This window comes from Lactuca virosa, chromosome 9, assembly GCF_052849685.1.
Source record: "Lactuca virosa cultivar CGN04683 chromosome 9, Lactuca_virosa_CGN04683_v6, whole genome shotgun sequence".
NCBI classification, from domain to species: Eukaryota; Viridiplantae; Streptophyta; class Magnoliopsida; order Asterales; family Asteraceae; genus Lactuca; species Lactuca virosa.
In genome coordinates this window covers 95411939-95433748 of record NC_136434.1, presented here as the reverse complement: position 1 = coordinate 95433748, position 21810 = coordinate 95411939, and the positions used below count along the sequence as shown (strand labels likewise).

The window sequence follows — 21810 nt, the reverse complement described above, 5'->3', positions numbered from 1 at the left end:
ACTGTTAGGTATGCGATTTACTAACCCTGATGAGCTTAAAAACATGTTGAGCAACTATGCAATTGCTAATGTATATTATCTTTGGTTTGAAAAAAATGACTCCCAAAGGTTGTTAGTTAAATGTTGCAAAAAGAACAAATCACCTACTTGTCCATTTAGACTTTGGGCCTCTTGGATGAGTAAAGAGAAGACTTTTCAGATAAAATCTTTAGTTAGTGAACATAATTGTAGCAGGGTGTTTAAGTTTGGGTCTATAGTAACTTATAAGTGGTTACGAAAACAGTTTATGAGTGAAATTATAGAGAAGCCAAAAATGAGTGTTAGGAAGATGAAAGCTAAAGTTTCAACAACATTCAATATAAATGTGAGTGTGGGGCAATGCATAAATGTAAAAGAAATTTGCATTACAAGAAATTAGAGGAAGTCTAATTGAACATTATGGGAGATTATGGTCATATGGTCATGAAATTATGAGGACAAACCCTGGGTCTACTGTAAGGATGGATGTAGACATCATGCCAGATTCCACAACTTTGTTTTCTAATTACTATGTCTGCTTTAAAGTTGTAAGTGATGGTTGGAAGGAAGGGTGCATGCTTGTGATTGGCCTTGATGGTTGCTTTTTAAAGGGTATTGTTAGGGAGAAGTTTTGGCAGATGTAGGGAGGGATGCAAACAACCACATCTAACCTATAGCATGGGCTGTAGTTGAGGTTGAGAACAAGGCCACATGGAAGTGGTTCATAGATCTCCTCATGGATGAAATTGATGGTGGTCTTGGTGCAGGCATTACCCTTATTTCTGATGGACACAAGGTGAGCCTTAGTTCATATTTATACATCTGTTTTTATGCATGTTTCACTAATTTTGTTGTTGTTATTTATAGGGGTTGCTAGAAGCAGTAAAAGAAAGGTGTCCAGAAGCTGAACACATACAATGTGCCAGGCACATTGTGGCTAATTTTGCTAAAAGGTTTACTGGTCAACATTTCAGGAAGCTTTTTTGGAGGGCTATCAAAGCTAGTACTGAACAGAAGTTCAAGCATGTAATCGAAAAGATCAAATCTTTAGATACTCAAGCATATGACTACCTTATAGACAGAGATCCTACTACCTGCTCTAACGTATTTTTTAAAGAGGGAAGAGATTGTGATGCAGTTGGGAATGGGGTGAGTGAGAGTTTCAATTCTGCTATTAGGCATGCTAGAAGGAAACTAATCATCACTATGCTAGAGGAGATTAGGATATTTGTGATGGAGAGGATATTCAGTCAAAGACTAGAAGAAAATGAATGAGATTTGACTATCTGTCCAAGTATTAGGAAGCTTATACAAGATTTGAAAGTTAAACAGAGGTAACATGTAGTTTTACAATTCAACAAATGGTTTTTATTAGTTTGTGTTATTAGTTATTAATTTGTATTCATTATTTCCTTATACAGATTGTGGGGGGTTACTCCTTGTGGTTATCAAAAGTATGAAGTTAGGTTCAATGATGCAGCATATCGAGTGGATCTAATTGCAAAGACGTGTGCATGTAGAATATGGCAACTTACAGGGATACCATGCTTACATGGAGTAGCTGCAATATCTTCCCTGAATCAATATGCAGAAACATATGTGTCCCAATCATACAGTAAAGAGGCTTATCTAAAATGCTACAATTATAGCATTAACCCTCTCAATGGTAGTGATATGTGGCTAGAAGTTCCTTATCAAAATCATTTGCCTCCCAAAAGAAGAAGATTACCTGGTAGGCCATCAGTGAAAAGGAAGAGTGATGCAGTGGAAAGAGAGTTGAGTGGCCCAGTTAGACATTCTGTGACAAGAAGGGGAGCCCTGATAAGGTGTAGTATTTGCAAGGAACCAGGACATAACAATAAAAAGTGTCTATCTAAGCAGCAAACAAATACATCAGGTAAATGTCCCAATCATCCGAACATAATACATCATTTTGATAAGTAAATGAGACTTTAATTTTTTTGCAGCACCAGGTTCCTCCAGGGGTAGTGGAGCAGGACCAAGTCAACCACCACCACCAGCAACAACAACCCAACCACCTCAACCACCACCACCAGCAACAGCCCAACCACCTCCACTACCACCACCAGCAGCCTAACCACCTCCACCACCACCACTAGCAGCAGCTGCAAGGCCTGTCCCAAGAAGGGCCCTAATTGGTAGAAGTGGATGGAGGCAATATTCTGAAAGGATTTTCAAAAGGGCATTGAGGAGGAACATATCTGGGGTTGGGAACAGTGCAGAGAACCCTGCAGTCCTTGATTAAGTTAGTGTGTAGGTAGTGGGTGGGCACATCTTTTGTTATCAAGTTGTGATGTAAAGACAAAGTAATATGTTTTATTTATGCTTTTCTTTTGGGTGTGTGGGCACATGGTGACCCTTCTTTTATGGTCCCTAGTAGGAATCTTTTGTCCAATCTTTTGTGTATGCAGACAACTACTTGCCCTTTATTTAATTTTGAATATTGATGGAGTATTTCAATGAATCCAACCACCATATTCAATTACTTTCTTGTTATTTGTATGCATTGTTGTCTTAGTGATTCCATTACACTCAAAGAATGGAATCATATATTGTTAGCGTAGCTAATATGACAGTTAATCAATTTTAACTACCAAGGGTAGTTTCGTCATTTTCTACTTTCTAGTTTGTTACAAGTTAGTTAGACGTCTTGATGTGTAATGTTACTAATTGTACATATATGTAATAGTTCAGTAGTTGTTCAGAAGAGAAATAAGAAGTTTTTTCTTTTCAATCATACTTTTCTCTCAAATCAATCTTTTGAACATGAACATATATGTATTCATTGTTATATGTATGCTACTTTGTCATTCCATTCCAGTCAAAATTACTACATTGTGATTCCAGTCAAAATTACTTCTTTCTAATTCCAGTCAAAATTACTTCTTTGTGATTCCATTCCAGTCAAAATTACTACTTTGTGATTCCATTCCAGTTAAAATTACTTCATTCCATTCCAACAAGAAGTTAATATAATGCCTTCATTCTATTTAAACAACATTTTTCAATACATCATTTCACATCATTTCATCATATACACGATGATCAAAAAAAGAAATCCTATGGTAAACTTATATATATTTTTTCCTTCATTGCAATGACATCAGAGTACTTTTCCTTCTTCATTTGTTCGATGTCTTCCTTCACCTTCTCAACTTCGGTCTTCAATGCTACTAATTCAGCTTTCATTCCGTCCACTTCCATTAGAGGCATTTGTACAGGTTCTACATCCAACTATTTCCAATATTTTCATTTACCCTTCAACACAAATAACTCATAATGAGATTTCAAATTAGGAAAAAAGAATCAGAAAAGGGAGAAGATTCAAGTGAAATAGCTTACCTCATTGCACACCATAAAATGCCTCCCTGGATTCTTTGGTGTTGTTGACGTTAGAATACGTGCAGGGAACCCACAATCACAAGTTTTTGGATCGTTCATTGTTGATTTCTTGCTTGATCGATTGAGGGATGATGAGAAGCTGTAGGAGGAAGCCATCGGGGTATTAGGGCACAATAAAGGAACCATATACACCCCTCTTTTAATAACATTAGCCCTACATGCCACGTAGGATCAAACTGACATGTAGGATCGATCAATCCATTGCAACTAGCAAAAAGCAGTCGCAGGGGGGAAATTTACACGAATCAACAAGTTAAATGGCTATTAGAGCACGAAAAAAAGTTTTGTGACCAAATGTGACAAAAAGTAATAATATGTTACCCTCTCAAGTCATTATCCCAATTATGGTTCTATGAGTTAGTTTGGTTCTATATTGAATTCATCCATATATATATATATATATATATATATATATATATATATATATATATATATATATATATATATATATATATAGGGTCCGGTTTCGGTAAGGACTCGTGAGGACACCTTAAAAGAATTTTAAAAAAATCTAAAAAATATATAAATCATAAAATCGAGCATAGTACTATATCCGGGAGAAAAAATTTTGAATTTTTTTTTGCATTATTAAAATTGAATCATGGATCATAAAAATGATCCACTTGGCTTGAGAGAGATCCACGTGACTACTTAGATGATACGGTTATAGTTTTTTTATTAAGATAAATTATAGTAAAACAATTCAAAATCATATGAAACAATAAAAAACTATAAATTTCTAACCTAAAATCTTCCAAATATACATTTTCTTATGATAAGATAAGATAATAATGTAACAACAGAAATTCATATTTTCGAATATCTAATATCCAAAATATCTTAAATTTATAGGAATTCAAATAGGAAAATTTAGATATTTGGATCTTACGTATCCGAAATTTTAGATATCCTATTTTTCCTGATATTTTTGTGCTAGATATCCGATTTTTTAGATCAAATATTTGGATACATGTACTTTTGAACAACCTTATTATACGTGATGACCTTAACACATGGTTTAAGTGAGAAAACAATACTTATTTTGTGTAAATCCCAAAAATAATCATTTTATTAAATATTTTCATACATTTTAGTTGATTTTATAACTAAAGTACGCATATGTAAGAAAACAAAATTTCTTGTTAAAACTTAAAACTATAATGAAGGAAATGAAGTGGTATGACACAGTTTGGCAGCCTCGGCTCCTAACACTTTTTCCCTTTTTTTCACTTTTGGTTGTGTCCTCGCATATAAACTCAATACATAGCTGTTTTTATATGTGGATGAAGATAATTTAAATGGTGCACAGCTGTGCACACTTTGTCTCTTACGCATTATCGATTTTCTTTTCATAACTACTATACGTACATGTTTATAATCCTATACTTTTATAGTTTATTATTCAAATACCAATTAAATATTAATCGTCGACTTATATTTTCAAAGAGTTCATAATTACTTTTAAAATGTATTATTTCATGTTAATGTAGTAAAGTCTACGAAATTTACATATACAATTACGTTTTGTAATAATACGTGATCCACGAGTTATTTTTTTAATATCAAAGCACCGAATTAAATAACAGTATATATACATCAAATAGATATTCCATGATGTTGAATCCCCAGTCACCGAACACCTGTTGCCCACTACACAGAATTTTTTATTTTATTTTTTCTAACAAATTTTACATTATTTTCGTCCAAAAGATGTATTACTTTTTTATGTTATGTTTTTAAAATAATAAAATAAGTAAATAAAGAACACTATCTTTTACCATTTTAATTCATAAAGCCTCTCAATTTTTAGGTATTGTTTTTTTTTCTTTCTTATAATATGTATATAGGCGGAATGAAAATAAAACTACAAAGAGTAAAAAATTCAAAATACACCAACAACAACAACATAAGTATTTAATTAGGATGGTCGGAATGATTCAGAAGGAGGGGGATTGGACTAACGATATCGCCGAAAACCTTACTCCGTAAACTTTCAGCGGACTAGCGGGTTCCTTTGTGGAGCTCTTGTGCCCCCCCCCCCCCCCCCCCCCCCCCCCCCCTTTTCTTTACATAGACACATATATATATATATTAAAGTTATATATATTTTATTAATTAACTTGTATGTTTTTAATTATTAAAAATAATAATGTTGTAGTGGATGGATTGAGTAGGATGAGAAATATGTTATTTATTAAGTGCTGTAGGTTGAAAAAAAATAAAAATAAAGAAAAACTGCAGTTGAATGGGGTGAGAATGTTCCACTCCCTCATTTAAAATGGGAAGTAAATATTGACGGTCATATTTTATCAATGACAACATTTCTCTCTAGCATGTTTCTATCATTTATTAACTATGTTTTTAATAGTCCTAACATTAATCATTTTAATTTTAATCTACAAGTAATTAAAAGTTAGTTAAAGGAAGACTACCAAACAAACGCTACCTGGCAACTGTACTTGCAGATACAAGTAAATGTCAGGGGACTTTGGATTCATTCCATCTCCAATCCTTTGCTGTACTTTAATGTACAAACTTTTCACTCACATAATTAAAGACTGAAGTCTCCTAGTTTTTAATGATTTCTCTCATCGCTTGTAGATATTTTTAATGATTTCTCTTATCATTTGTAGTTATTTTGATCTAATTTTTAATACCTCGTAAAGGCATGAAAAAAAAAAGTTAAAAGGAGATTAAGTATGAAAAGCCTATAAAAAAAGTATTCCTATATGGTATATACAAACCTTGAATAAAATTAAAACACAAAATATATGTATAGACGAAGATAAAATATTGATTATTGAGGGATAAGAAGATATGTTTCATTTATATAATTATACATTGGAGAGTTCTTTTTATAAGAACTTGGTATATATGTTAATGTCAAAATTAATTTATGAGTACAAATAAAAATAGGAAACTAAACAATAAAATGGATGCGTGACAAATAAAAAGACTACTATAAAAAGAGAAAAACTATCCAAAGGGGTCTGGATGATGGAATGATTGACGGATTATGGAAAAAGAAGTAAACAACGCAAAGAACTTGGAAATGATTAGGGATGGAAGAGCCTACGATATCATGCATGGAAACCTTGCCATTTGCAATGCATTTGGGATGATAGTGTTAGAATTTTTTTTTTTTTGGTAGGATCTGAAAGATATATGGACTGTTAGATATATAAATGGCTTAGAGGTTTTAAAAACATTCGATCCAAATAAAAATATATTGTTTGGTTAGACATTTAAATGATTGTGATAAATGATAAAAATGATCATTTTAACTTAGTGTTTAAAATAATAATAGAAACAAAAAACCATCAAATTTTTTTTAAAAAAAAATCCATATAACAAGTTTTGAGCAAACAACAAACACCAATAGTTTAGTAAAATCATAAGCTTTCGATAAATTTAGCAAATTTTCAACAAATTCAAAAAATATTTAATTAAGTTTCAACAACATTTTAGTAAGAAAATCATAGTTCAACAAGGTTTCATCCAGATTTCCAAGAAAGTCATATTTCAATAAGGTTCAACAAGAAAATCATATTTCACTAAGGAATCATAAAAATAACATCAAAAAGCATATGTTATTTCGAATTTCTTACATATCATAGACAGTTAGAAAGGGTGGTGTTGTGCGAAGACATCCGTTATATGCTGAGGAGGCAAGGCCAACAACGCTGACGTCAGACAACGACCAAGGAGGCAAGGCCGGTAGTGTTGAGATAGAGGCGTGAAGAGGAAAACACGTTCAAGAGTTGGCGTCGAGTCGGTTGGAGGTGAGAATTATGGCATTGGAGTTGTGCGAAGGTGGCGTCGGTCGGAGTTGTGTTGAGATGGAGGCGTGAAGAGGAAAAACACATTCAGGCTTTGGCGTGGAGTAGGTAGTGCTGAAATGGAGGCCGAAGCTATGCCTCATCGGACGATAACCGAGGAGGAAAAGTCAACAGTGTTGAGATGAAGGTGTGAAGAGGAAAAACACGTTTAGGCTTTGGTGTGGAGTCAGTCGGAGGAGAGAATTATGACACTAGAGCGGTACAAAGATGGCGTCGGCCGGAGCTTTGCGATGTTGGAGAGGTACGTTGTGGAGGAGGGAATGTTGGAAATAGGTGTCCAATGTCATAACTATTTGGTATAATTTTGGGAATAATTACAAAGGCCTTCTTGGGTTGCCCTTAAGAGCTAAAATAGCTAGAAAATAATTTAAGGAAGTGAGATAACAATTTATTATTTATTACAAGTTAATAAATTAGTTAGAAACTAGTTAGAATTAATTAGAATTAATTTGCAATTAATCTGGATTTATTTGAAGGTACGGGGACTGAATGTTAATTGTTCGATAGTTTATCAAAAGGAACATTCTAGATGTCCATATGAGTGGACGATTCTAGAGGGCTTCCTGAATTTTTTGAGTGGCAAATAAGGATAAAGATTTGAATCATGATTAAATATGATTATTTAATTGATCCAAATTAGGTTTATCTAGAAATTACCATAACTATATAAAGACCCCTCAACGCCTTAGAAAAACCGATTTTACTATTCACAAGGTTGTGAATTCCAGATTTCTCAACCTCAATCCTCTCTCTCTCTCTCTCTCTCTCTCTCTCTCTTAAAGTTCTAGAGTTTTAGTCTTTTGGGTGTGAGTTATTAGAGACATTCCTACTTTGGGTGCCAGATCTTCCAAGAGCAAGCAAGGAACTCAAGATCATCAACGATACATAAGTATATACAATTATACTTGAAAGGTTAGTAAATCAATCTCTCTTTTTAGTTTATATTAATAGTTTTGAAAGTACATTGTCATAATATTAAAACCTAGATCTAAGATGCAAGTACACTTAATGTAACACCCTGTTTCGAGTCGTTTCACAATTCGGGACCGTGACCCGAAGATCAAGTATCATTAGGCTTCGAGCTTTGGGGGAAGAGAGGTTTAGGCCTATTTGGATGTGGGTAATGTAGATATATGATCCAATAGTTCGGTTTACGCTTTGGAGTCGAAGGGTAAAATAGGAAAGTAGTGTTTCAGACTTCTTTTATGAATTATGGATTTTAGTTCAATATGTTTAAGTCAAAAGTAAATAGATAGGGCGGTAGAGCTCCTCAATAACTTTCCGTGGATATAAAGAACGTCGAAATTGGAGTTGGAACGAAGAAGTCATTACCGTTTGAAGTTTGGACGGTTTTGGGTTGAGTTGAGTACGCCTGGCATACAGAGGGGAGTACGCTCTGCGTACTGGGGCACCCTGAGTATGTTGGGCGTACCAGGAGTACGTTGGGCGTATGCGATCAGTGCCCAAGCCCTATTTTCATGGGTTAAGCCCTATTTAAGCTCCTTAACTCCCCTAAACCCACTCCATTCTCAGCCTCCACCTCTCCAACACCCCTTCCATGAAACCCTAACCTTAGTTGAGCGTTGTGAGCTAAAAGAAGGTGTTTTTGAGTGCATTGGAGTATGAATGGTGCACCTTGGAGAAGAAGGAACTTCTTGGAGAAGTGTTGGTTGCATTGGAACTTGTAGATCTGGAATTTGTTCACCTTGATCTATCTTTTAGAGGTATAAAGTTTGAATCTTGATGATACATTTGTTAGATCTAGCTACTTTTGGATGTTATGAGTTTTTGGTCATTTTAGTGCATAAAGTTTAGATCTTGAAAGTTTGTGAACTTGTTATGGATAAAGTTGGAAACTTTATCCGTCTAAACATCATTGTGATTCAGATCTAAAGGTTTGAGACTTGGACTTAATGGATTAAGTTGGAAAAGATGCACTTTTGGTCTTTTTGATGCTTGAAGGCTAGATCTTGGTGGTTTGGACCGTTCTAATGAATAAAGTTGGAAACTTTATCCATAATGGAGCTTTTAGGATCCATAAAAATGTGATCTTGATCCTTCTATACCTTCCATGAAAGTGTCATGATGTCTTAATGTATTAATAAGTTAAGGTTTTGGCTTTTGGACCTTTTCTAGATATGGAAAGTCATAAAGGTGGAAACTTTATGACTTAGAATGTTGTTGTGGGACTAGATCTAAGTGTTGGATGAAAGGACTTAAGAGATTAAGCACTTAATGGAAAAGTGCATTTTGGTCGAGTACATCGGGCGTACCTTCGGGTATGATGCGCGTACTCGTATGGGGTTCTGATTCTGGATGGAGAGTACGACATGCATACGAGCTGAGTACGTTGGGCATACTCAGCCTGAAGTTGACTTGTTGACTTTGACATCCGTTGACCGTTGACTTTTTGACCAAGTTTAACCTTGGGTCAAACTTGAGGTGTAATATCCCAAAAATACAACCAAAAAATTCCGTTTTTAAAACATTATTAAAACCATCATTTCATTACCAAAACATAAACTCATAAACCATGTGTTTCAAAATCTCATAATATCTGTCACATATCAAAAATCATGTCAAATATCATCTCAAAATATCAGAGTAAAACTCCCAGGCTGAAGACTGTGGTGTGTGCCATGCGATCATCCCGAGCTCTTCCCTTTGCTACTAGAAGTACCTGAAACCAAAACTGAAACTGTAAGCACGAAGCTTAGTGAGCTCCCCCAAACTACCACATACCATACAAAGCACATATCACAAATAGCATAACTCTGGGACTACTCCCAACTGCATCGGGACGAATCCCAGAATCGACTTACCCGACATCGGACTCCTGCCCGGCATCGGACTCACCCCGGCATCCGATCGCATCGGGCATCGGGCTCACCCCGGCATCGGGCTTACCCCGGCACATACACAGAATAACATATATCATAAACACATAATCTGCATCGGGCTTGCCCCGACATCGGACCGAAGCCCGGAATACATAATCATAACATATAAACTAGCATACATCGGGCTTGCCCCGGAACATATAATACATGGCATAATAATTAACATACATCGGGCTTGCCCTGGCATCGGGCTTACCCCGGAACACATAACACATAAACATGCATGAATCACAAAGACATCACGCATACATAACTACTTCTCGGGACCGCCCCGGCATCGAACCGTAGTCCGGAAACATATAAATTGCATCGGGCTAACCCCGACATCGGGCTCACCCCGGCATACTCTACTACTTAAATGGGCCGACATTGGTGCCTTAGACCCGTTCCTACTGGAGGAAAACTCACCTCGTGTGATTGACTGCTGCAACTCTGGGTGGGAAATCTCTGTCAGCTGCTCCGGCGACTCTCCGACTATAAATTTCCATAAAGGTACTTAGTCAAAAACTGATAACTACTCTTAAGGTAATATGACCATTTTACCCCTGGCTAAAGTCAACATCCTGGTCAACGTCAACACCTAGTTGATCTGACTCGCCGAGTTGGTTCGCCAACTCGTCGAGTCCCTATTCTTTCATCTGTCCCCAACCCCGACTCTACTCGTCGAGTCTAGCAAGAACTCGACGAGTTCCCTTCCAAACATGACATCGGGACAATCTTCATCTGACTCGCCGAGTTCCTCCTGAACTCGTCGAGTTTATCTTCATCATATGATCGTGTCTAGTCTGTGACTCGCCGAGTTGTATGGACAACTCGTCGAGTCTATCTTCATAAGTTGGGATATGGCCTTGGACTCGCCGAGTACGTTCTTGCACTCGTCGAGTCCCATGATTCCCAGGTCCCCTTTTCATGTCTAAACATCTACGGGACTTTCCTCCCTAACAACTGTTCCATCCCCAGAAAGGATTTGGTGGTCATTGCACCGCGACTCGCCGAGTCCCAAGAACAACTCGTCGAGTCCATCCTTGACCAACACTATACATTCGATTTAGATGATCCTTAACACCTCAAAACCATAGATCTTGCCGCCTAATGTCCATTTCATACGTAAAGCTCCAAACTTGGAGCACATGCATGGGGGCTTTGGCTCTAAAAGCCATAAAAGGTGCTCTACAAAGTGCATGGGGCTCTCATGGCCCTAAAGTTGGCAACTTTATGCCATGAGACCCCTCCAATGACTCAGATCTGAAATCAAGACCTCATATAACACTCCGCAAATCCGAATATGGCTTGGAAAGCCCTAAATGTGCCCAAAACCCAAGTCCAAAGATGAACAAACACATAGAAGACCAAGACAGGGGCATTTTACCTTGATTGAGCTGAAAATGGATCTAGATCCCTGAATCTCTAAGCCCCAACTCGAACTCTCAAGCTTCTTTATTCTTCTTCAAGCTACACAAACCACCAAATGTACCAAAATGGCCTTAGAACACACAAAAACGACTAGGGTTTCGTTACACAGCTTTCTGGGAGTGATAAGGGCGATGGAGGCTGAGATAAGGTGTTTAAATAGGGTGCAAACCCTCAGATTTAGGGTTTCACTCAACCAGCACCTACTCGCCGAGTCAGTATTCCGACTCGTCGAGTAGGTCACTTAAACTGTCCGCGGATCTCGACTCTACTCGACGATTTGGGCCTCCAACTCGTCGAGTCCCAGAGAGAAACACAAGAAATGCTTGAATTAACTGCGTACCAGGAATCGGGTGTTACATGAGGGTTTTGGGTTATTAATTAAGATTTTATTTGGTTCTGGTATTAGTGGATTCGCGAGTGCGAGCAATGTAGAAAAAGGATCGTTACGTAGTGTTTCATGGTTCTTCAATTCAGGTGAGTCCTCTCCCGGTGCTCGTGAGTCGAAGGCACCAATGTTGGCTCACTAAATTATGTATGTAGGAAACTAGCTGTCTTTGTGACTCTCGCATGTTTGTATGAGCCTGTGTGGTAGAATAGTTGTATTTGTGATGACTAGATGGGTCTAGCTGTTATTATTGTGTTATGTTGTTTTTATATGACTAGGACTGCTGATAGTCTTCAGGGTTGCTGATAACCCACCGGGCGTGCTGTTAGCCCACTGGGATTGTTGGGGTTGCTGATAACCCATAACTGTTTATTTTTGTTGTGTTGTATGTCGTATTTTGGCGAACTCACTAAGCTTTGTGCTTATGATTTGTGGTTTTCATGTTTCGGGTTTTCTTATATTAAAGGAGGGGCACGACTCGATTGCATCGCATCAATGGGGGACTTGTGTACTTGATAACTATTAATGATACTCTGATAAATGTTTTAAGATCTTGTAGTTGTGAATTAAATAAATACTTAACGTTTTAATCGAAAATTTTGGGTTGAAAATTTGGGCGTTACAAGTTGGTATCAGAACCTTGGTTTGAGGGATTCAGGCATACTCTCGGGTATGCTTGAACTCAAACTAAGGATTTGGTAAAAATTTCCAAGAAAATTTGATTTTCTAAGAAGTATTTTAAAATAAAAAGGGGTGCGATGCGCGCAATTAGCCGAGCTCAAGTAAGTATTTCCCAAAATACCCATGCATGTTATATGATTGATTTTTGATGTGAGTATATGCGAATTGCATGCTAGATTAGGGCTAGAGATGTTAGATCCCAAAAATAAGACCCAAAAATTTCATTTTTGATTTAATAAAAACATTTATCCAAACACTTTCATGCGACCCCAAAAATATCAAAGTATGTCACTACATCCAAAACATATCAGAGTAATCTCAAAATGCATAAAAAGGTGGTGTATGCTCTGTAATCATCCCGGGCTCTTCCCTTTCGATCCGGAGGTACCTGAAACATAAACTAAAAACCATAAGCCCAAATCTTAGTGAGTTCCCCAAAATACCTTATACCATACATAATAAACACCTACTAGGCCCCGCCCTTCATTGCGTCCTGCTCGGCATCGAGTCCCACTCGGCCTCGGGCCCCGCCCGACATTGAGCCCAGCTCAGATTATAAATCTGCCATTCATTAGGCCCCGTCTGACATTGGGCCCGCCCGGTACACATAATAAACATATAACCATGTAAACATATAATCATGCTAACACATTCCATAACCACAATCAATATCATACAATACATTCATCGGGCCTCGCTCGGCATCGAACCTCGCTCGGTATACATATCAGCACATAACACATGCAAGAGTAACACAAACATCTAGCATCCTATCATAAATAATTATGGGTCGGCATTGGTTCCTTCGACCCGCTAAGTACAGTGAGGAAACTCACCTCATACTGCCGAATCTCACAGATAAATCTCTAGCTGCTGACCCACTAAAATCCCCGCGCTATCAATCAAAAAATAATCATCCAATCAATAATCGGATCCCGACCCACACTAAGAGTCCAAAATAGGGTAAAAGACCTTTTTACCCTTTCCCTAACTTGGCCCAAGGCCAAGGCCCAATCCAATTTTCCAAAGGCCCAATTTCCAAAATAATCACTCAAAGCCCAATGTGGCCCAATTTTCCAAATTGGGTCCAAATCCCTTTCATAGGCCTACCACCAAGAGTCCAATAAAATATTAACAGCCCATTAATAGAATTCTGATGGCCCCAAAAGGCCCATGACAACTAAAGTCCAAAATCTCCCAAATCGAAGAGCCTACGAAACTGTAGCCCACTGATGGGTACGTAGGGCGTACTCGCTTAAGGGCTTGTACGTGTAGCGTACTTGCTTGTACGCCCAACTTACTCCACCCTTTTGTCCAACCTTCACTTTTTAGCTCTTAATCGATTAACAGATCTGACTTTCTTAAGGTGATTTATCATGTAAACTTGCCAACTTTACGTGCATGGATGGATTAATGAGGCTCTTAGAGCTCAAAAGAGCTTAAAAAATGTCTTAACACATGCATAAGACCAAAAATGTTGTAAAGCTTGCATTTTTATGGACAGAGGGACCAAAAGGGTCCTAGATCTACCAACAATCACTTTTGGAGTGAAGCAAGAGGCTCAACAATCAAACCATGGACTTAAAGAGCATAAAATGGCACCAAACTAGATCTTGCATTATGGATTAGCAAGATGGAAGCTTTTTACCTCACAAAGAAAGCAAATGAAGAGCTAATCTCAGATATTCAAGCTCCAAGCACAACTCAAAATGGTTCACGTATTCTTCTCCTTCACAATGCACCAAAAATCACACTTTAAGGCTCAAACTCTGAAGATCTCACTTAGGTTCGGTTTTTTGGACAAAAAGGGATGGAGGCTGTCTAAACATGAACTAGTGAGGCTATCACAAGGTTTAAATATGGTGCAACACCCTAAAACTTGGGTTTCACTTATCCACACGTATGCCCCGCTTAGACAAGCGTACGCCCCACGTACATATCTGAAGGCACGATCATGCATCGGGCTAGTACGCTAAGCGTACCACCCTGTATACCCCGCATACTAGCCTTACAGACCATTTTGCAAACTTTTTCGATTAGGGCTTAAATATGAAACTTACCATTTTCCAAGTGTTACAATTCTCCCCCACTTGAGTCAGACTTTGTCCTCTAAGTCCCCTGCACTGAATAACTCCGGATAATGCTCCCTCATCTCATCCTCCGGCTCCCAAGTCCACTCCGAACCCTTGCGGTGCTGCCATTGCACCTTTACCAACTCCACGACCTTGTTCCTCAAGGTTTTCTCTTTCGATCAAGATCACCACCGGTTTCTCAATATAAATCAGGCGGTCATCCACCTGAATGTCCTCCAACGGTACCGCTGCGGAATCATCCACTAAGCACTTCCGCAGCTGAGAGACATGGAACGTGCTATGAATCTGACTGAGCTCATCTGAAAGATCCAACCGATATGCAACCCAGCCCACCCGAGCCAAAACCCTGAAAGGACCAACATACTTGGGGCCCAGCTTGCCCCTCTTCCTGAATCAGATGACACCTTTCCAAGGTGACACATTCAGGAGAACCATATCCCCCACCTGGAACTCTAAGTCTGATCGGCATCTGTAACGCCCGTGTTTCTAGGCTAGGCATTAATGTCGTTGTAATAGTCTAGGTTAACCTTTGTAACTCATTTTGAAATAATAATAATGTATTATTTGAGTATTATGTGTTTTATACTTAATTGTGTGGCTTAATTGAATTAAGAATAAAAATAAGCGTAAAAATAAAATGTTAGATAAAACCGATATTGATACATGAAGACGTAGTGATCGTGACGAGGTTTCCGAATATATAAAGAATGCTGAAATCCGAGTTATAACGAAGAAGTTATGACTTGTCGAAGTTTCGCGACAGAACCGACACGACGCTGAATGACGTAAAATATGAATTTAAGATAGAGCGATATCCAGCCTTAGTGATCTAAACGAAATTCGTAGAATACGTTAAACCTAGAGCATACATAAAAAGAACGTCTAAATATGACTTCGTATGAGGAAGTTATGATTTTTCTAAGTTTCGACTTAGCGGTATGCAGCCCAAAGTTCAAATATGAGATCGAGTGGTTTCTAGCCGAAACAATCTAAACGAGAATCGAAGATCTCGTCGATATTAGTCCAACGGTAAAAATACAAACGAAAACGGATGTCGGATGAAGAAGTTATGAATTTCTAACGGAGTTTTCCTGTCCCGGCCTACTAAAAATAATATAATAAAAATAAAGTAAAAAAAAGCCGACGGAGTCTAAACGAGAGTTGTAGAGCATAGTCTCACCTACGCATGGATATAAAGAACGTCGAAAACGGAGATCGTATGTGAAGGTTATGAATTTCTGAAGTTCGTGGCACGCATCCCAAAGAGGGAACGCCCTGCGTTCGGAAGGGGTATGCCCCGCGTTCATTGCGAGGCCTCGGATCAGCCACATCGCTGCTGACTCGGAAGTCTTATCGGATAGGACCAGAACCCGCTCCTACGCGCTGTGTTCGGAGGAACGCCCAACGTTTAGGGAACACTCTGCGTTCCTAGAGGGAACGCGCTGCGTTCGGAGGGTTAGCCTCCCCCTATAAATAGAATGCAAGGTCTCCTGGATTTGTTGCTCATTTCTTCTCTCTCACTCCATATTACCTCGTTTTACATGCAAAGTATACCCCCGAAGCCCCGGTATCATCCCGACACCTGAAGCGAGTCTCGAAGCCCCGAAGATCCCGAGAAGTAAAGTTTCCGAGCCGAAACTCTGCCCGCGAGAAGCCCGGTTTTTGTGAAGATCTCCCGGTTTCACCGAAGAAATACTACTCTTAGAGCCGTAGTGCTGCCCGATCATCTTCTGATCAAGTGAATGTATATTCGTTTTCTTCTAACACATAGATATGAAGGATTTTATATAAAATACGTGCTATGTGTTTATATATTATTTGTTTATTTGAACTAGTTGTTGAATGGATGTTTTGTTCAGGTTTTAAGCTGTATATAAATGTATACATTTTATCTACTAATATGTTGGGTAGAACATGGGTAGACAGTTGGTGTGTGATGAAATAAAATGATGAGAGGCCTCGATGTTGTTGTTGATCTAGTCATCTAGCCGAGTATGGATGACGACCACGGACTCTTTCTAGACTGTCCTGTGGAACGTTGGCAGGTTCATAACCTGTAGGTGTTGTGAACGATGTGTTCACTGGTGTACTCTATCCCCCTCATGGTTGCCTTTAGGACATCTATTGTTAAGGAAACCCCTTTGCAGTAATGTCCATCCCGATGAAAATCCTAGATTAGGTCCCTGGTAATAGATGTTGTTTTAGGGAAGTAAAGTGAGGATAACGGGAATGGGTAATCGGGTTATTGTTGGTTGGTGAAATTAAATATAATTATTTATTGTGGGTTGAAAACCCTATATGCTCACCAGGCTCCCAAGCCTAACACACTCAGTTTTATTTGCATTACAGGTAGTGGCGCGAGCGCATAAGATGGATGAATCATCAAGTTATTTTGTTTATAGGCCAGTAGTTGCATGTAACTGTTGTAAGGCTTATAATGTGTCGTTTATGCTTTTGTGTCCGTATCGGAACATGACATCCCGAGTTTTGATATATAATGAAAATACATTTCTTTAAGAAATGCTTTGATAAACCTTATTTTATCATATTGTGTTTTGGGAACAAATTTCGCAACTCTTTTAAATCAATGGATTTACTCTGAAATTATTTTAAAAGCATAAATTAAATCGGTCTTTTCTGGCAGTGATTTTGGGGATGTCACAGCATCTGTCAGCATAAATCTTCTACTGACTTTGAGCTGTCTGGAGCCTACTCCGAACCTGGTGAATCAAGTCAGTGGTCTTGAGTACCACCTCGGTACTCCCCATAACCCGTTGAATGACCTCGCCTCAATAGATCGAGGTCCTACATTTCCTCTCGTAGAGCATCTCGAAAGGAGGTCGATCAATGCTGGCGTGATAACTATTATTATACAAAAATTCCGCTAATGGAAGATACGTATCCCAACTCCCACCAAAGTCCAAAAAACACACCTGCAGCATATCCTCTAGGGTTTGAATAGTCCGCTTGCTCTTACCATCGGTCTGCGAATGGAATGTTATGCTGAAATGGAGACGAGTACCCAACTCGTCATGGAACCTCTTCCAAAACCTGGAAGTAAACCGGACATCTCTATCAGAAACCACCGAAACCGGCACCCCATAACGTGTCACAACCTCCCTTATATAAATCTCGGCCAATTTCTCCGGAGAAATACTCTCCCGAATCGAAATAAAATGTGTGCTCTTGGTCAACAGATTCGCGATGACCCAAATCGAATCCACTCCGCGCGCAGTTCGGTGTAACTTTGTGATGAAATCCATAGAAATATCCTCCCATATCCATACGGGAATTTCCAACAACTGCATCTTGTTGTGAGGTCGTTGATGCTTGACCTTGACTTTCCTGCAAGTTAAGCACCGCTCCACATACCAAGCCATATCCCGCTTCATGCAGGGCCACCAATAATTAGGACGAAGATCCCTATACATCTTCATCGCCCTGGGGTGAATGGAGAACCTAGACTTATGCGCCTCCTCCATCAGAACCTGACGCACATCGCCCTAATACGGAACCCAAACCAACCGATGCAGATTCAACAACCCACGATTATCATAATCGAAGGAAGCCACCTGACCCACAATACGCTCACTCTTCCAGTGCTCTTCCTTCATAGCCTCATCCCGAGCCTCCCGAATCCGCTCCAACAGCGGAGTAATCATGATCATACTCAAAGATATATCCCTGATCGGAGTCGCGAATGCCTAGCAGCTGAGAGTATCGACCACCACATTCGCCTTCCCCGGGTGATAAAGGATCTCACAATCATAATCCTTCACCACATCCAACCACCAGCACTGCCTCATATTCAGATTCGGATGATCCATCAGATACCCCAAACTCTTGTGATCTGTGTAAATAGTACAACGGACCCCATAGTGGTAATGCCACCAAATCTTGAGGGCAAATACCACAACCCCCAGTTCCAAGTCATGTGTCGGATAATTCGCCTCATGAGGCTTCAGCTGCCTTGAAGCGTAAGCGATCACGCGACCCCTCTGCATCAATACTGCTCCCAAACCCGTTATCGACGCATCACAGTAAACCACAAAATCCTCAACACCATCTGGCTGGGTCAAAATCAGTGCCTCGCATAACCGTTGTCTTAAGGTCTAAAAGCTATCTATTGCTCTGGCCCCCAGCGAAATATAACCGTCTTCTTTGTCAATCGAGTCAACAGAACAACTGTCACATCTCCAATTTCACGGCCAGAAAAGACCGGTTTGTTTATGCTTTATTTTAAAATCAGAGTAATCATTTAAAGAAAACTATTACGGAATTTCTTCCCAGTAAAACATGATAAATACGTTATCAAAGCATTTCCGAAGAAATGTATTTTTATTCGTTTTTAAAACATTTGGGATGTCATCGTCAATACAGAAACATAAGCATAAGCAGAACTTACATTCATTTACATTAGTGATCTACATCTCTTTTATCTCTTAGTGTAATGTGTCTTTGTATCGATACCTGTGATACAAAAATATTGAGTGGGTCAGGTTTGGAAACCTGGTGAGTACATAGGGATTTCAATCCCACAATGTTATAACATATATTTATATATATATAATTTAGAATTCACACAATATAAATTTTCTCTATATATATATAACCAACTCTTACCCCACCCCGTCAATCCTCTCAATGAGACTAAAAACACTAACCTCTCGACCTGATCCATACTCCCGGATCTAAAACTAACCTCTCGACCTGATCCATACTCCCGGATCTAAAACTAACCTCTCGACCTGATCCATACTCCCGGATCTAATAACAAATAACTATGTCATCTCCATACTCCCGGACTAAGGGCAACTAACTATGTATTAATCCATACTCCCGGATTAATGACAGATTATATGTCTTGTCCATACTCCCGGACTAAGGACAACTGACTATGTCTTAATCCATACTCCCGGATTAATGACAACTGACTAAGTCTTAATCCATACTCCCGGATTAATGACAATTAACTAAGTCCAATCCATACTCTCGGACTAGGGACGAATAACTAATTCTAATCCATGCTCCCGGGTCAATGACATATTTTAAAATTCTATTCTCCGTATATATCTCACTCGTACTCATAAAGAGATACTACCCCATAACCATTATAACCAATCTTAGGTTTACTCTTTAACCTAAGTTATCATAAACAATTAGGTATGTTCTTTAACACTTAATTCAGACATCATCAAATAACTCACACAAAACATATATTTAATCATTCAAACAATACTTGTATTAAAATCATGTTCATGAAAGGGACTATGCACTCACTTGATAAGACGATGATCGGGCAGCACTACGGCTCTTCGAGTAGAAATTCTCTGGTGAAACCGGGATGCTTTCTTGAAAACCGGGCTTCTCGCGGGTAGAGTTTTGGCTTGGAAACTTTACTTCTCGGGATCCTCGGGGCTTCGGGACTTGCTTCGGGTCTCGGGAATGATACCGGGGCTTCGGGGTATAAGTTGCACGCAAAACGAGGCAATAACAAGTGAGAGAGAAGAATTTAAGCACTAAAACTCGGCAGCCCACGACATCTATTTATAGGGGCTGATCCCTGCGATTACGTTGGGCGTAACTTCAGAGTACGCTGGGCGTACTCCCTCTACAAGCAGTACGCGGGGCGTACTCTTCGGATAAGCTTTGGTATGCGTGCCTCGGACTTCAAAAATTCATAACTTTCGCATATGAGCTCCGTTTTCGACGTTCTTTATATCCACACGTAGGTGAGACTATGCTCTATAACTTTCATTTAGACTCCGTCGGCTAATTTTGATTTTATTTTTATTATATATTTTTAGTAGGCCGGGACATGAAAACTCCGTTATAAAATCATAACTTCTTCATCCGACGTCCGTTTTCGTCTGTCTTTTTACCGTTGGACTACTGACGACGAGATATTCGATTCTCGTTTAGATTGTTTTGGCCAAATATCACTCGATCTCAATTTCGAGATTTGGGCTGTATACCGCTAAGTCGAAACTTAGAAAAATCATAACTTCCTCATACGAAGTCAGATTTAGACGTTCTTTTCATGCACGCTCTCGGTTTAACGAACTCTACGAATTTCGTTTAGACCACTAAGGCTAGATATCGCTCTATCGTAAATTCACTATTTACGCCGCGCTGTGTCGTGCCGGTTCTGTCGCGAAACTTCGACAGGTCATAACTTCTTCGTTATAACTCGGATTTCGGCGTTCTTTATATGTACGGAATCCTTGTAACATATACTACAACTTAGTTAAGATTACTCCTTCTAAATAATCTTCCATCAAAAAGTCATTTTTGATGCTTATCGTCTCTAAATTGACTAGCTCGGATCTACGGGCGTTACAACAACTATCTTGGAGAAATCCTGGATGAATCGCCGATAGTAACCCGATAGACTAAGGAAACTCCAGATCTCAGATGGAGACCTCAGAACCTCCCACTGCATCATGGCCTCGACCTTGGCCGGATCGACCAGAATACCATTCTGGTTGACAAAGTACCCCAGAAACTGCACCTCACGCAACCAGAACTCGCACTTGAAGAACTTTGCAAAAAGTCTCTCCCTCCTCAACGTCTAAAGCACTTCACTCAAGTGCTCCTCATGCTGCTCCTGGGTATTGGAATAGACCAAGATATCATCGATAAATACAATCACAGACTGATCCAGCATCGTCCTGCACATGTGGTTCATGAGATCCATGAACGCGGATGGAGTATTGGTGAGCCCAAAAGGCATCACCACGAACTCGTAATGATCATAACGTGTCTGGAAAGTTGTCTTTTGCACATCCTCCTCTTTAACCCTTATATGATAATAACCCAATCACAACTCAATCTTGGAAAACCAAGATGCACCCTGAAGCTAGTCAAAAAGATCATCAATCCTCGGGAGTGGATAATGGTTCTTCATCGTTACCTTATTCAGCCCCCGGTAGTCAATGCACATATGATGAGACCCATACTTCTGCTTCACAAACAAGATCGGTGCTCCCCAAGGAAAACTGCTCGGTGGAATGAATCCCTTGTCTAATAGCTCCTGCAGTTGTGTAGACAACTCTTGC

At 39.1% G+C, this 21810-nt stretch overlaps 1 protein-coding gene across 1 annotated transcript; it reads left to right on the top strand.

The window, feature by feature from the left end:
- The first annotated feature begins 754 nt into the window (after positions 1 to 754).
- Positions 755 to 2116, top strand: LOC145139571 (uncharacterized). Its single transcript, XM_079073353.1, has 4 exons — positions 755 to 814; positions 886 to 1196; positions 1440 to 1915; positions 1986 to 2116. Exons 1-4 carry the CDS (start codon positions 755 to 757, stop codon positions 2114 to 2116), a joined length of 978 nt encoding a protein of 325 aa, XP_078929479.1.
- The last annotated feature ends 19694 nt before the right edge of the window (positions 2117 to 21810 follow it).

What these genes read in the sequence shown, in the direction of transcription:
- LOC145139571 (XM_079073353.1), top strand. Translation starts at nt 755, where the DNA reads ATGGATGAAATTGATGGTGGTCTTGGTGCAGGCATTACCCTTATTTCT. An exon ending in TTATTTCTGATGGACACAAG is followed by an intron (nt 815 to 885) that starts GTGAGCCTTAGT and finishes TGTTATTTATAG; the next exon opens with GGGTTGCTAGAAGCAGTAAA. An exon ending in AGTTTCAATTCTGCTATTAG is followed by an intron (nt 1,197 to 1,439) that starts GCATGCTAGAAG and finishes TTCCTTATACAG; the next exon opens with ATTGTGGGGGGTTACTCCTT.